The 15,782-nt window shown below is 35.0% G+C and overlaps 1 protein-coding gene across 1 annotated transcript in view; it reads right to left on the minus strand.

The window, feature by feature from the left end:
• Positions 1–15,782, minus strand: part of LOC102805713 (uncharacterized) — a 44,701-nt gene that overhangs the window by 28,542 nt on the left and 377 nt on the right. Inside the window, exons 2-20 of the mRNA XM_085498704.1 lie at positions 15,355–15,458; positions 13,966–14,206; positions 13,369–13,491; positions 12,571–12,696; positions 11,822–12,043; positions 11,230–11,378; positions 10,906–11,017; positions 9,364–9,485; positions 8,612–8,818; positions 8,114–8,348; positions 6,982–7,269; positions 6,074–6,256; positions 5,213–5,419; positions 4,129–4,364; positions 2,925–3,003; positions 2,522–2,665; positions 2,049–2,231; positions 1,359–1,454; positions 888–1,072 (exon numbers count right to left, since the gene is read on the minus strand). Coding sequence (XP_085354830.1) covers positions 888–1,072; positions 1,359–1,454; positions 2,049–2,231; positions 2,522–2,665; positions 2,925–3,003; positions 4,129–4,364; positions 5,213–5,419; positions 6,074–6,256; positions 6,982–7,269; positions 8,114–8,348; positions 8,612–8,818; positions 9,364–9,485; positions 10,906–11,017; positions 11,230–11,378; positions 11,822–12,043; positions 12,571–12,696; positions 13,369–13,491; positions 13,966–14,206; positions 15,355–15,458 — 3,242 coding nt within the window. The remainder of the gene's footprint in view (positions 1–887; positions 1,073–1,358; positions 1,455–2,048; positions 2,232–2,521; positions 2,666–2,924; positions 3,004–4,128; positions 4,365–5,212; positions 5,420–6,073; positions 6,257–6,981; positions 7,270–8,113; positions 8,349–8,611; positions 8,819–9,363; positions 9,486–10,905; positions 11,018–11,229; positions 11,379–11,821; positions 12,044–12,570; positions 12,697–13,368; positions 13,492–13,965; positions 14,207–15,354; positions 15,459–15,782) is intronic.

The following is a 15,782-nucleotide window of genomic DNA, read 5'->3' on the forward strand; positions in this document are numbered from 1 at the left end:
TAGACAGTCCCAATGCATAGTGTTTGAGAAACCTTGTGCATTAAGACAATCTGTCTTATGTGACCATCCTTTCAGCAATATTTTTGCTGATTCGAGTTTGTTTAGAGACCAAAATAATATTTATCATTCTGTTAAAAACAATTTTCAATTTTACTTAATTTTGATGAACTCAAACAAAAATGTTTCAGTTGCAACAGCATAGTCTCAGTATTTTATGGACAAATATTACGTCAAATGTATGAGTTGGCAATCAATGACAAAATATTATGTCAAATGTATGAGTTGGCAATCAATGACAAAATATTCCATAAAGACCACCTGTCCATGAAGTCCCTTTAGTGGTCGCTATACACAGGTTTGACTGCACATGTACAACAATTTAAAGCAATCATAACATGCAAGAACACTGTGCTGCTGCATTCACAAAACTGACTAGAAATATTACACCATTTGAAGGGTTAATGTAAATGCTGGAGAAATATAGCAGTTAAAGACTTGCATTATGTGTACCAATAATACAAGGCGATGTGGATGCAGCAGTTCAGTAGAATAAAACATGCCGCAATAATAACATGTTAGTACACTTATAAGGCCATGCAATAGCAATACTATAATTTATATGAAATCTGCATGCACTCTAAACTGGTAGCAATATCTACATCCCTTGGTAGATGTGAAATAGTAACCAGTATTTATCCCTTAATGGTAATATGTTGATACACAACTCCATCTCAACCTCCTATTCCAGTTACCAGTATATTGTGGTTATATGAGTCCCCCCAACAATATCCCACCCTAGTTTCAACCAGAATACACCCCCTATCCTTCTCTTTCCTAGCAAGTATTTAATTTATATTCAATTAATAAAGTAATATAGATCCTCATACCGATCACTGTTAGATGATTTGATGGATCTAGCTGAGGCTATTTCCCTCATTCCAGCAGCTGGGCTGATTCTAGATGGATCACGCAGTGGATTGGGAGATATATGTCCATTCAAAAACTCTTCAAACGTGGCATTGATGTCTTGCAACCACAGAAAAGTATACTTTGTAAATAGTTTCAGCAATTCCTGTGTTAGAAAAAAATATTTTAATAATTACAGTTTAATATATACATGTACCAATGTTATTTCAATCTTTCAGCCTTGAAATGGGTCATCCGCAGAATACTGAACTGCAAGTCTTGACATCGTTTTTTTCATAAAATGCAAGAAATTGTGAAACAGTTTGAATCTGATTAAAGCAATCCCCCCCCCTATTGAGAACATACATACACAACTTGGTGTGAGGTATATACAGGTCTATTGGTATTTGATAATTGTTGCACCCTGTAGATGTATGAAGCAATATTATTACCTTGCATTCTTCACCGTTCTCCTTCACCATCATCATTATCTGCTGTGTAAACTGATGTACCTCTTCATCCATTGTGATGTACTCCTCATAGCCATGCTAATACAGAAAAACAAACAAATTGTAAAATTCAATACAGATCTACTATATCAGCGATAAAGCCCAATATCTGCATTGTAAAATCCACTTAAGGATGCTGTACACGTTTTTTTTTGCTTTGAAACCCAACATTCAACTTTTTTGTCTTTTTCAATGCTGGAACTACAAGGAGCAAACACTCAGTAGGGAAAAAAGTGAATTGGATGTTTTTATTAGGCTCTTGATTTGATGACGGGCTACAATTATCACTGAATTGACTCCAGATATTATTTTATTTGCTTGATTTCAGAAATTCAAACCCCAGAGTAAACACTATACTGAATTTGCCCTATAAGAAGTGCGTCTCCAATAAAAGGACAGGTAAACCAACAGTTGCATGTCTTGTATACTAGATCATTTAACAGATCATAAAAACTTATTTTGACCATAGACATACCACACATTTATGTAAGTGCATGTTCTGCTAATCAAGGTATAAGGTATAACGCTTTTTAGCTTTGAAATACCATAAGAAAAAATCGATATACAAATATTTGTTCGCATCAGGAATCTGACATTATCTTTGCAAATATCATGACCAGATAAGTTTTGTACCTCCTCTTCTTCTCCAAGCATTTTGACCAAAGATCCTCTGTTTCGGAATCCAATCAGCCATTGGTTGACTCTTTCTTGTACGCTGACAACAGCCGTGTTTTGATCCAATGGTGGGGTGAAACTGACAACACTCTCTATAAGCTCCATACGTATTGTTAATATTGGTGTAATGGTACCTTGTTTCTGTAAAAATCAAGCGACAAAATATATGTGGAACCAGTAACAATTGGAATAGTAAGCACTTTTTTCCAATTGTTGATTTAATGGTATTATGAAGAGAAAGTTTCAAGCAGCTCTATGTGACAATTTTTGATGAATTAACACAAATGGAAAACATACTTCTGATTCCCAACTGAAATACATTACAATTATGTCTGACAAAGATATTGCATTTATCCCAGCAAAAAACTGGTAAAAACTTACAGCTCCCAGGCATGACCTGATCTGACTAGTACCGGTAGTCGTATACCTACCTCTGCCATATTGGAATGTACAATAGTATTTAACATAGATTTAAGACTTTTGACTGTGGCTTGTTTCAATCCATTCAGGACTAATGCATCCATGTGTGCAACATATTCTTCCCATGCTGGTGATGCTCTGCTGATTTCAACAGCCTACAAAACATACAAGACATCAAAAATACTTAGTTCATCTGATAACAGTATTTCATTTTCAATTGAGATATTACATGCAAATTGCTTACACATTTCTTATAATACACTGGAGTGCATAATCCAAAACAATTCAATCTGTAGTGCACACAATGAAAAATAAACCGAGTGAGAAGAAGATTTTTCAATACTGGTAAATATGTACATTGCCTTCTACCAGGCTAATATGAATTCCTTTTGTTTTTATTAGTCACAAACTCACCTCAAATGATGACATTAGAAGCTGGTGTATTTTATTTCCTGATGGCACAACGTAATTGTGGTGCTCCTCGTCAAGGGCACTGTAAACAAAAAAAAATAATATATTAATTTACTGATGATTGGAAATAGAAACCTGTCATTGAATGCAAATTTCGCACAGCACGAAACTTTCTTTATTGCTATTTTGGATTGTTACCTCTCATTAAATTATTACTACTACATGTATAATAATAAGGTCAACACAAGAATACAGCAAAGTATGCACTTAGGCAGTACAGAAACGCACTATGCTTCAGTCAATACAATCACTGTACTGCATACTTTGCGATATTCTTGTACGGTGATAACCTAATAATACACGACAAAGATGAAAGCTATGTTAATCAAAGTAAACACAGGATTGAATTTCTCAGAGACATTCAAAGACAATGATGCCCTCAGAGTTTGCTATGATGTTTTTCAAAAATTACAATTTTTCCACAGACTATTCCTATACACCAAGCAGTGTTTATCACTAACAACAATGAGTTGTTGGTCTACAGAGCCTGCAACTTGACAAAGTAATTGCCTGAGCTTGAATGTTATTGACTAAAAAAAAATATATAATAAACTGAACTCAAAATAAAAATGGACAGACACTCCCTTAGCTATAGCAAAGTTAAAGAGAATATTTGACATTATAAATGTTTGTAATTTTGTCTTGAATAGTATTTATCATGTTTACAGTCAGCAACAGACTTATAAGAGACAGGCCTGGTGGCCCAGCATGTTCTAAAACTCCTGTCAAGTTCTCAGCTGTGCCAAGACAGCTTTATAAAATTTTGCTTTGAAAATGGGTGACCTTTCAACTCCTAAGCTCTGTAAACATGAACTGTGTGTTACTCAAAGCAATGCACATGTATGAACAGAAGCAAAATGTTTAACTACACAACACATGATATAGAAGACATACCAAATCATGTAACTAGCTAGAGATGTACAGTGGTAATACCTGTGCATTTGTCCAACTCACAATGCATGCTACTTTGCATAATGTAGTGTCTACCATGCCATGTATTACTGTAAATTACTTTATTTTAACTGAAATACATTTTTACTGAAAAGGCTTTTTCGGTGTTTTGTATTGTTTTTGTATTATTGCTCACAATTACATACATGTATAGTAATAATTATGGGGTGGGGTGGGGGATGTGATTATCACTCACCTCTGCCACTGTATCAAGTGATCCATCGAGTAGCTCTTATCAGCCTCACGTACTTCAAACACATCCAATGGCATCTTAGACCAGGATTCGGATATGTCAATCATTCCATGACAATTAGTTTGTACAATTGATAGGTTATGATGTAAATCTGAACACACCAAAGAATGTGCTAGCTCAATAAAATCAGCACTTTCAGTCATCTTCCAGGTGTAGTGGGTTAAACCTTGATCAAATAGCTAGAAATTAAATAACAAAGTGTAACTGTAAATCATTTCGTCATTTCGCAGTTGTCTATTTCTTATTACTATTTACTTTAGCTGGAATTAATTTTCGATGAAAAAAAAACATTCTTGGTGCTTTGTATGGAATTTATTTTCTCTGATTTTCGACAAGTTGAATGTAAAATATAGGAAAAAAGTTATGTTCGCTGGATTTTATTTTCACTGAATCATTCCTTCAGCGAAAATTAATTCCAAGCGATAATAAAGTATTCTACAGTATTCACTTGCAAATGCCCATTAGGTTTTTTTTTTTTAGTTAATCTGTAAATATTCTGGTGAAGTTAATGTTGAAGGACAAAACAGCTTGACTAATTTTTGTACATGCAAACTGTTGTAGAGTTTTGTCATCCAGACACAAAGGGTGCTGCATTGTTTGTTGTCAGGTTTTGTCATCCAGACACAAAGGGTGCTGCATTGTTTGTTGTCAGGCTTTCAGCCAGCCACTTGTCTACCTGTCATTTTAGAGAGGTACAAAATTTCATGTGACAGGCAAAATTTCTATAAATCTGCACAATTTTGATTGAAAATCACCTGTAAATTACAAAATAACCATAAATAATCAGATTCAGAGTGTGCGAATGATTAAGTGTTATTTTTAGTAATTTGCATGACTACAAGGACAAAGTATGGGCGAGGACCAAACATGGATAACCGTTTCAGAATTTGTTGACGCATCCAACAGAAGCCGATAACAGGCAGTAAACCAAACAAGTACTTACATGGTCAATCTTGCCTAACTTTCTCTCAAAGAGAGGTCTTTCAAAGTCTGTAATACCCTTCATGACTGTGTTGTATTTAGACACAATAGTCTCCAATCTGGCAGCAGTGGTTCTCAAAGTGATGGCATCCGTATTCCGTAACAACACCCTAACGTTATCCGGTATTTTCACGCTGTACGGTGGCTGGGCAAGATAGTGGACTTCACGTAGTAACAGATACAGATCAGGATCTAAGTTGACGTTCACCACTTGAGGGCGCAAATCCTGTTCCTCGTCATATTCCTCCGCAACCTATCCGATTAATTTAAAACAAATATGACACATACTCCACTGTCGTAACAGCACTGTAGTCTACATGGTGTATGCTAAAGCATTATAGCAATAGCAGGTTCTGTAATGCATTTTGCAGTCTAGAATTTTGCATAATTTTAATTTAAGTGTAGATTTATGTATACACCTTCATATTTATATATGTTTGAGATGAATTGGCAATAGACAAGTTTTGAGTTACAGCACCATCACTTGGTTTCCATGCTAGAATGGGGGGGGGGGGGTTTCTAGCATAAAATTTATTCGCTGGTTTCCCTTGATCCTTAAATTCTGATGAGCTATTGAACTTTTCAGCGGCAAAATCAACTACCTTAATGCAGATAAATTAGAACATTTTTACACTAGAGCGTGCACACTTCAGCGAAAAAAAAAGAGCAAATTATACTGGAGAAATCAACTACTTTACTGAGAACAGGAACAGCATACAAGGCCAACACTGTTTTTTTCTATTTAAAGGAATATCGTTGTCCCAAACGAATGTTTGGTGGTCTGGACAGATTCTACTCTAATTTACACTGCTGAATTAACCAAACAGACTTCATCTATGACATGATGATGGAAGAACACACCAACCACCGTACCTATGCCATTATAATTAAATACAATGAGACTTACCAATAGTGGCTGTTTTAGTCTATCCCTCAATTCAGTCACTATGTTGTTTTGCCAATCACGGACAATCTTCATTTCAAATTTCTCAAAATCATCCATACAGTCAGAAAAGATGTCTCTCACATGCCAACCTGTGTCCCCCTCCAATGAATGTGGACTGATTCGTTTCAGTTTTTCCATGGGATCCTATTGAGAGGGAAAACAAAAAAGTGATTACTGTCAAGTTTATACCTAAACAATCATGACACTGATAGCATACATGTATTTCGACATTCTATGCTGTAACTGGATTCAGCAATTTTCAAGGGAGAATTAGGTGAACAGATCACAGTCATTTTGAAAAAATTTACAGAATCACAACTCTAACAGAAGCTTGTGCAAACCAAAAATTGCAATTATTTTCTGCTGGTCATTCAAATATATGTCACACACCTTTGTAAATTATGTAAGAGTACTGTATTCGAGACCATAATCAGGGGTTAAACTTGAGTTGAGAAGCAACCCATGTTCAAGGCAAAATTTAATACGATTTACATATTGGAATAATAATGGAAAAATCTGCGTTTTTTTAAAGAGCATCAAGGCAAACTCCTTGGGCAACGAGGCAATTTGGAAATGAATTCCATTCATCCCTGGCTTTACAAGAAAACAAAAATTTATTTTGATAATGAACAAAATGACATAAATATCAAAAAAGCAAAAATTTATTAAAACACTTTTTCTACAACGCAGTAACATCAATCCAGTTTACAGAGAAAAAGTGTGTTACATTTTTTTTTTTTATTTTATTATATGTCACCATTATTTTCATTTTTGTTATGTTGCTTGAGTGACTTCACTTCTGATCTCCTCGGGGACAGTGTTGTATTCAATTAATAATAACAAGCTAAAAATAATGTATAGATACATACCTTAACTCTGGCCTTCAGTGCTCTGATCCATATTAAATTACTGACAACCTGTGGCATGTTGGAATGCAGTGGTGGTTTCCTCATAGTAGCATGGAACAGAGATTTCACGGATATCAACTCGTTAGTTAACGAGTTAATCAGGTGTCTGTCTTTGTCTTTTAGATTCTCCTGGACCATTTCCCTTCCGCTGACGCCTTCAAAGACTTCGAGTAGTCTCAGCTGGGCACCAATGGTCGGGCATTGCAAGAAGCTTTGACGTAACACGATAGCTAGTCGTGTTTCTAAATCCTGTTGAAGGAAATATAAGTTTATTTAAAACTATACTGATGTCCCAGTGTTTTTCAGGTGCTGATATTATAGACTAATTAATTTCATAAACTATGAAATCTAAACAATACTGTAAACCACTTTTATCACTGGTTATCATGATTTGAAGATTTATAGCTTTGTGAAAAAACAAATTTGCAAAAGTCATATGACTCAAAAGGAATGATTACTGCTTTAAATTTCATAATTTTTACTGGCTTGTGAAATTTGTGAAAAACAGCTTACAGTATTTACTGTGTGCAATTTAAAATCTTTCTGTATTTTTACTCATACACTATCATAGATCATGTGTGACACATTTACAATACGTTGCAAACACAATATATATTGATTTTGTCAATGCATTAATTTCATGGAAAGTTTCCCTTTACCAGTTTTTACTGAAGGCCATTTAGATTTTGTATTATGTATGAGGTATTTAGGATCTAAAAATACACTTTATTTGTTTATGAAAAGTGAAATTAGATCATTTTGAATGGGCTTAAAAACATTTAAATTTGAATTTGAAATAAATCTGAGAAAAATCTAACAATGTACGTAAGAATACCAATAATTTATGAATTATATTTTCATCCTGCTTCACTGTATATGAATTAACGAAAAAAAACATTTAACATACATAAAAGTAATCTGGATGTTTACAATACAAGGACCAACATGTTTGGAACAAAACTTAAGCTGGAGAAGGAATATCTGTCTTAAAACATGAAGTAAATCAATGTTGATCTATCACCTTTTGCATGTAACTAAGCAAACAGGGAGGGAAGCCAAAATGTTGCTCTTGTATTTATCCAAAAGTACTCACCTTGACAACAGATCTAAAAGCAAAGAAGGCTTTCTCAAACTCTTGTGCATCCGTGATATCTAAAACATCATATCCCACTTTATCAGAGAAGCTGTCCATGGCTTTGTTGAATTCTTCATGTATTTCCTTGACAAGTGAGTCCAAGCTTTTTGTTCCTGCGCCACCAACCTCAGCTGTGGTTCTTAGCAAATGAAAGTGACGTACAGTCTGCACCAGTTCCAGTACGTCATTACACCTGGTAGAAAGATGATTTTGTTTTAGTGCCAAGCAGGTCAATGCATGCCCCACCTGAATACATGACACCCTTCAATATTTTATTCATCATTTCAATGAGTCTACTCAAAGGCATTTTTAGAATTGTTGACCGTAACATTGGGTGCCCTCAGAATACTGAAGTTCCAGGCCTGAAGCTGACAAGTCCAAGATGTTGAAGAAAAACAGTGACTAAGCAAAAAAAAAAACATATGATTGTGAAAACACAACTTGAAATCTCTTTACCTTTCCATGAAACTATTGATGACGTTAAAACATACAGCATTCCTGGGCGGCCATGGAGAGTCCGTCCATTCATCGTCCTTCAATAACGTAGCCATGTCAGATGACGTAGATTCTTTGTAAGTACCAGCCAACATCTCACTCTTCTTCTTAGCGGTCAAACCGTACATCTTTGTACTGTACAGCACACCCTTTGGAGGGTTCAGTGTCCTGTCAATAACAAAAAATGCATAGATTTACTATTTAAAAGTAGGCTTTGTTTGATCCAAGAATGAATTGTGTCTTAATATGAGGTTAATGTGAGGGTATCGCAAAGTATGCATGTCGACAGTACAGCAAAAGTATCAACTGATACGTAGCAAAGGTTGATGCAACAGTTTACTGTCCGAATGTAGGAAAGAGCTAAAAAATGTACATGTACTTTAAAGCGATACAGTCATCATAACGCATCATGTTCGATATGGTGACGTAAGCAATGCATATAAAATATGGTGTTTGTTTACATGAAATTCAAACACACATTGCATGACGACTGTAGTGCTTTAACATGACATATACATAAGCATATGCAATCCCAAAAGAACAAATACATTTATAATCTAGAACAAACAAAAAGTAAGTTTTAAATGTACAAATTCCTTCCCATTAAAGATGTGAAAATACCACCACAATATTGAGCTAACATTCCCCCTCCCGTGAACACAGATGAATTTCAAAATTCACCAAACTCAAAAGAGTAAAGTAATTGGACTTACAAGGCTTCCTCTGTGTCTGAGTTCCTCTGTGCATTAATGGTATCAGCTTTATCTTTGTAATCTAGATAAGTACCACGGAACGCAGCGCAGATTCTCAGTGCATCGCGTATACGGTTATAAGACTGCAAGAAACAAGCAATAATTACATGTACTATAGTATTACACACTTACTGTGTTTATGCACAGTTCCTCAAGGTGTTGAGGGACTGTGGTTTATGTGACTATGTTGTATTTTGTGACAAACCTAACATCTATAAATTATTTTTAAAGACAGTCATTGTCCTCACAGAGACGATGAGATGATAGTGAATGAGGTACTGTAAAATATGTAGTAGAAGCCGCATTCCTAATAAAAGTCGCACCACACCCAATTGAGAACCAAATGTGTAGAAGCTATAATAGAAGCTGCATCCCTTCAGTTGCATTGTACCATTTTAAAAGAAATCACAGCTTAAATCGTGGTAGTCGTCGAGCATGTGCGAGATATATGGGTCTCATATAAACAAAGATGGTGACTTTGATAGTTGCGCAGATCAACGAGTACGAACTGAGACGTTTCCAAGCTCTAATTAGGTAATTTTCATGTTATTCAAGGGTATCAAGGAGTCACCGGCGGTAATCATTGCAAGTCGCGCCCAGGTCAAACCTCATACTTGTGATTTCCATTTGAAGAGTGCATTGGATTGTGGGAAAATTAATCTTTATCAACACAAATGTCGCACATGCGCAGCGCGACGACTACCGTGCTTTAATACTGAATTTACAGTAATACTTTTGAGTAAATGAAAAGACCACTGAAGGGTTTTAAATCAGGAAACTAGAATTTGAATTGATAAACAATGTCACTTTGTTCAGGTAATTCTTGTGACTGCATGACCGTGAAAACTATGTTACATTCACTGACATTGTTCATTGCACATGCTTGTATTTAGGAGTAGCATTCACGGAAAACTTGATTTTATAATGCAGGGGTTGAAAGTAAAGCACTACAGTTGTTGCACCGCATCCTGTTTTATATGGAACCCATAGCAATGTATACAACACATGTAAAACACAATGTTTGTTTACATGAAATTCAAAGACGCACTGGAGACAACAGCAGCATAAATGTCCAGCAGAATAATTGTTTTAAAAACCTGGTTGTTCACATGATAATATAGTTGACAAATAAAGTATTTCGTGGTTTGTCTCAGTCAACTATTTTACCTTTCACAATGACACCAGAATAATTTCTTATCAATCAGTCAAATTCATCTCATACTGCTTTTTACACAATTGCTCAAAAAATTAGTGAAAATGTTTCTGTACTATGAAAACACTAAAATTGTGGTTGTTCCAAAGGACAACCAGTTTTCATAATTGGTTGCCCATGACAAAAGTATAAGTGCAAAATTTCGACCTCTGCCTCTGATTTTTTTTCCTGACTATGCAAGCCAAAAAAAATATTTGAAGTATAATGTTAACACATGACTATTCACAAAATCAGCTAAATATTGGTTCTGTGGACAGCAAAGTGTTAAACTCATCGATAGGATTGCTTACCTGTAGTGGATTCTGTACAACATCTGGTCCAACCATTGACTCTGCTCTCACCACCACTTCATTTGATACCAGTCTTAACAAATTATTTAACTTGTCCTCTTGGTGATAGTATCTGAACAGTCATAAAAACAAAATAATTTTAATAGGCTGTCACAAGATGGTGCTTTATATTCATAATATAAAATCAACTTGCAGCAGTGCTACAAGGACTTGTTAAATGCTTCAAGTACACACTTTCTTATTGCTTAAAAGTCAGTAAAATTGAGATATATAACATATTTGATCCAATCACAGTTAATTTTAGAGGTGAGTTTGAAATTATACCTTGAATGTGTCCAGACAAGCATCATTGTGTGCATAAGAGGAGCAAATAATCTCAGCATCTCTGGCGGTGAACGAGCTGAATGTAACTCTTCAAACCAAGGTAACAGCGTACCCAGGAATTTGAGATTCTCTTCTGTTTCAACTAACGCCTGTAACACAATAACATTTAAATAAAAAAGATTATTTATTGACCTTGAAAGGAATAATATTGTTGACAGCAATTAGATAGTTCAGAAAGAGGAATCTATCTGCTACATTTTAGATAGCATAAGACAAAGCAAACAAAAACAAAAAAAGTGAACAAAAAACCAAGACAGAAAGTTTTACTAACTAACCAAAAGGGGTAGCCCAAAGTTGCTAATATGTAGAAAATTGCTTTCAGATTTTTTAAGACTCATGAAATGATGGTGGGCTAATAATTAAAATTGTATTTTAAAGAATAGGTCTTACATTATTTTAGTAAGTACATCATCAAATGTGACAGATACTTTTATTCACCAACCTGTCCAATGAACAGATAATTATATTGAATTTCAACACATGCCTCCAGTATTGTCACTGTTAGCAACATAAAATGAATACACCCCCCTACCTTGTCTATATCTTTCCTAACATTATGGAATGAATGCGAATAAGTACTGTTGGCTTCATCTAAATTCATCAAAATATCACTGGCTATGGGTGAATCCAGCTGACTGTTGATAGAAATCAACTGAGTTCTTCTTTTCTGCCACATCTCAACTTCATCCATTGGTCCCGGCTTAGGTCCATATTTGCTGTGCAGATCAGAGACTGGATTATGCCGCAGTACAATCTGCAAAATATAAATATAAATAATGTTTAGTTTTTTTTGCATTTAAAACAATTTTTATTGGTGCAAGTTTATATAGCATATACAGATTATCTAGTAATTACTCCTAATAAAAGCACAATAATACAGTGGTTTTTGTGAATGGATTTTTAAATAATACATATCAAGAATTTACCCCATTTCTTGATGAGAGAGTTCATTTTGTTTCTTAAGAAGGCAATATTATATTTTATTTCGTGGAAGTATTGAATATACCATTTATAGGTAATTTAAATTAAATTTAAAATTTCTATACCTACACTGATATATACATATTGCTTTGCCACCAAAATAAGAAAGTTTAAGAGGCATAGTCTGCCAAAATTTGTTTTTAATACAACAAAACATGCTATTTACACTCCATCGATTTTCTCAGAACCGAGTATGATGAATCCATATTTTTATACCTTTTTCATCATTCTCATCAACATCAAATACGTGAAAATAAAGAAAATGGAAATATTTTTTCCTCAGTGTGGCATATTACTTACCCTAATTTGTTTGATCCAACCAATGACTGACGACTCTAATACATGTATTACAGCAGCTCTTCTATTTGGCAGTGCTGCTGCTTCAGCTAACACTTCTATGGACGGTAGAGGAAGCGTTATTCTACCCTGAAATGTCAAACAAATTACAATGAAAATAATTGAGCTACTGATCACTTGGGGCTGATTTTCACAGGTAAAAGTTTCAGTCACCCTTGCATTCCAGTTCCACACAAACCTAACAATTATTACAGCATCTGTCCTAGTACCATAAAATCTATATTAGAAGCCACAGCCATAATAGTCAGCCCCATTTTTTTTCAACAATTGAGACCAAAAATTCACCATTTCTCATATGTGTAGATGCTCTAATAGAAGCTGCATCCTCTCTGTTGCAATATACCATTTTAATAGAAATTGCAGCTTCTAATACAGATTTTACAGTAACAGTTTTAGTCATCTTTGGATTCCCGTTCTGCACAAACCAAACAATTGCTACAGCAAGCATTTAAAATCCTGCCAATGTATAAGCTCACAATTTTCACACAGTTTGAACAACAGTGACATTTTCGCAGTACAAAATTTGCGTATTACATAGAATATTTTCAACAGGATCTGCATGGTTTTAAAGTCATGTCTAAATAATTTTGTGAAATTTTAACAATGATTACTTTACAAATTTGCGAAAATATAAGCAGTTTATAGAATTTAAATTTAGTTTTCAATATAAAATACATTCACATATTTGAGAGTAACAAACAGAGATTGGATTCAAAAGTTCTTGTCTGTAAATAATCTTACCTCTACATGACCCTGGGTAACTTCTAATGTTCCCATCAATCTGTGTAGTACATCCATAAGTTTATCAGCACTGACACCACCATATGTCTGGGCACCATCAGTACATAGTAACGGCAAGTACACCTATGAATACACAAACAGATTAAGTATTATGCAATAGACCATTTGCTGTTCACTGTGAGATCCAATAATATGTGTGAAGTTGAATGTAAAAACAGGACACACAAAAGTCATAACAACATTGAAACATTGCATTGGATTCCACAAACATAAACGTATTTTGGGATTATTTTTCCTGCTAATTAATGTGCTATACACATTTGATGATGGTCAATTTGGATGATGTAAAATATCTTAACACAATATTCCCCTATGTTGATCACACCCTGGCAAGCTGACTCAGTCTTGTAGATAGAGATCATGAGCTGTTTATCAACTGCACTGACCAATGGCCAGGTGATTTTTTAATGTTTTAAAAAGTCAGTTGGGAGAGTTTTTTCTTGGCTCTTGCAGGAAAACTCCCCATCGAAACCACCATATTTTTTATGCTTATACAAAAGCAATCAACATAAATTTAGGAGGTGCATGGAACCTCACCTCTTTGGCAAGTAAATCCATCTGTTGCAGTGACTGTGTTGAGCAATCAGTGAAGAGGACATCTTCTCTTATGTTATCTTTCGTAAGTTTTGATGCCTGGTTTGTTTTAAGAAAGAAGAGCGCCTTGCTTCTCACTTCCACTGGAGGGTATAACGATGCACCTAGTGCGCTTTTAGGGGGCTTCGTGAAGACAAATAAGCGACGTACGTCTTCATTATTGCAGAACTCGAGAAAAGCATGCCTGTTAAATAAATGAAATATCTGTGAATAAACATTGGTGAGGTAGTAAACAGTAATTGTGACAGCGTTACCGTGATAGACTTAAGACGGTTTTAAGAAGCCTAGGACAAGAAAAGGTCATGGAGGTGATGGTATAGCTGTTCCACATGAATTACTTGATGGCCTTCTAGAAAGTCAATTATTTCCTTCATAACTTCAATCAGACTTATACTAGAGCCTTTTTAGAAATTAAGGCCTTAAAATGGTGTGTCTTATGAGTAATGTAGTGCAAGCCCAATGGCTAATTGCTAAGAGATATAAATATAATACATAGAAACTGACAGTGGGTAATCATAGTCATTGTTGATTACAAACCATTAATATTATTTTTAACATGGTTTGGGTTATTTTTAGTTTATATTGCTTTTTTGGTATTGTATGTGTGTATAATTTAAAGGAAACATAAAATTCTTTCTCGTTTCATGGAAATTTTAAAATGAGGTGGCGAGGCGATTTTTTTTGAATACTGAGCTAAAAACGGGGGAATTTGAGACAAGTGCTGGTACAAGCGCATTTTGGAATGCTTTAGAAGGAAAAAAGTTTGAGGCGCCTAGTTCAAAATGAAGCGTGCGGAAACGAGATAAAATATACAATAAATAATGTTTCAGAGTAAAACTGGCAGACATGATATGCACTACCAAATTCACATACTGTAAAGGGGGTAATTATTCACTGTGTTTTAATTTAGCTTATTTCGCTGACTCGAAAAATGCGCTAAACTAAAACACAGTGAATATGTAAAATTTAGCATAGAACACATTATCTAAATGACGAAACCGTGAATTTAAAACCCACTGAATATGCCTGAAATGGTAAATTAGTGAAATTTAAACCCAGTGAAAATTAGTCATTTTACAGTATATCTAAGCTTTCAGGTGAAATATAGGTTGGTAACATGCTTAGAAACTTTTTGAGAATTTCTGAATCAATTTTTAACAATTTTCTCGCCTGTTGCTACGTTAGGCAATTTTATTGAGTAAATGGGTGACCTTCTAAACTTGAACTTCAAGCCCAGGGTAATGATAAATTTTCTGTCAGGAACAGGTACAAACTTCTGACGTGTGACACACAGAGGGACGAGCTGCCTCACAATGCAGCAGTTTAACCTACCTATATTCATCATTGGCAAATAGAGCTTTGAGATCATCATTCCGGGGTCTGAGACTTGATGTTATACGGGTCTCCAGCCAACGTAGACGTTCGTCGGCTTCCATCTATAAATAAGAAATACAACTGTTCAACTCCTACTGTATGAAATTGTAAATGCAGGATGTTATATGAACTGGAAGTGAAGAGCATCTGTGTTGTGATAGTTTTACAATAAAACGATTGTTACAATTTGTAATACTCCTTGGTGAGGTGTTTGAAAACCGATTAGAACTTTTAGTTTCAGCTCAGCAGCTCCGGTTGACTGTCCAATCAAGGCCAGAGAACTGCAGACCTGGTAGCGACTGTCTGGAGCATGCATGTTGCAACTTCACCTCGGGATCAAGTTCAAATTACTAGTACTCTACATTATATAGCTAGACAAATTACAC

Source organism: Saccoglossus kowalevskii, chromosome 5 (assembly GCF_978046115.1).
Source record: "Saccoglossus kowalevskii chromosome 5, keSacKowa6.1, whole genome shotgun sequence".
Lineage (NCBI taxonomy): Eukaryota > Metazoa > Hemichordata > Enteropneusta > Harrimaniidae > Saccoglossus > Saccoglossus kowalevskii.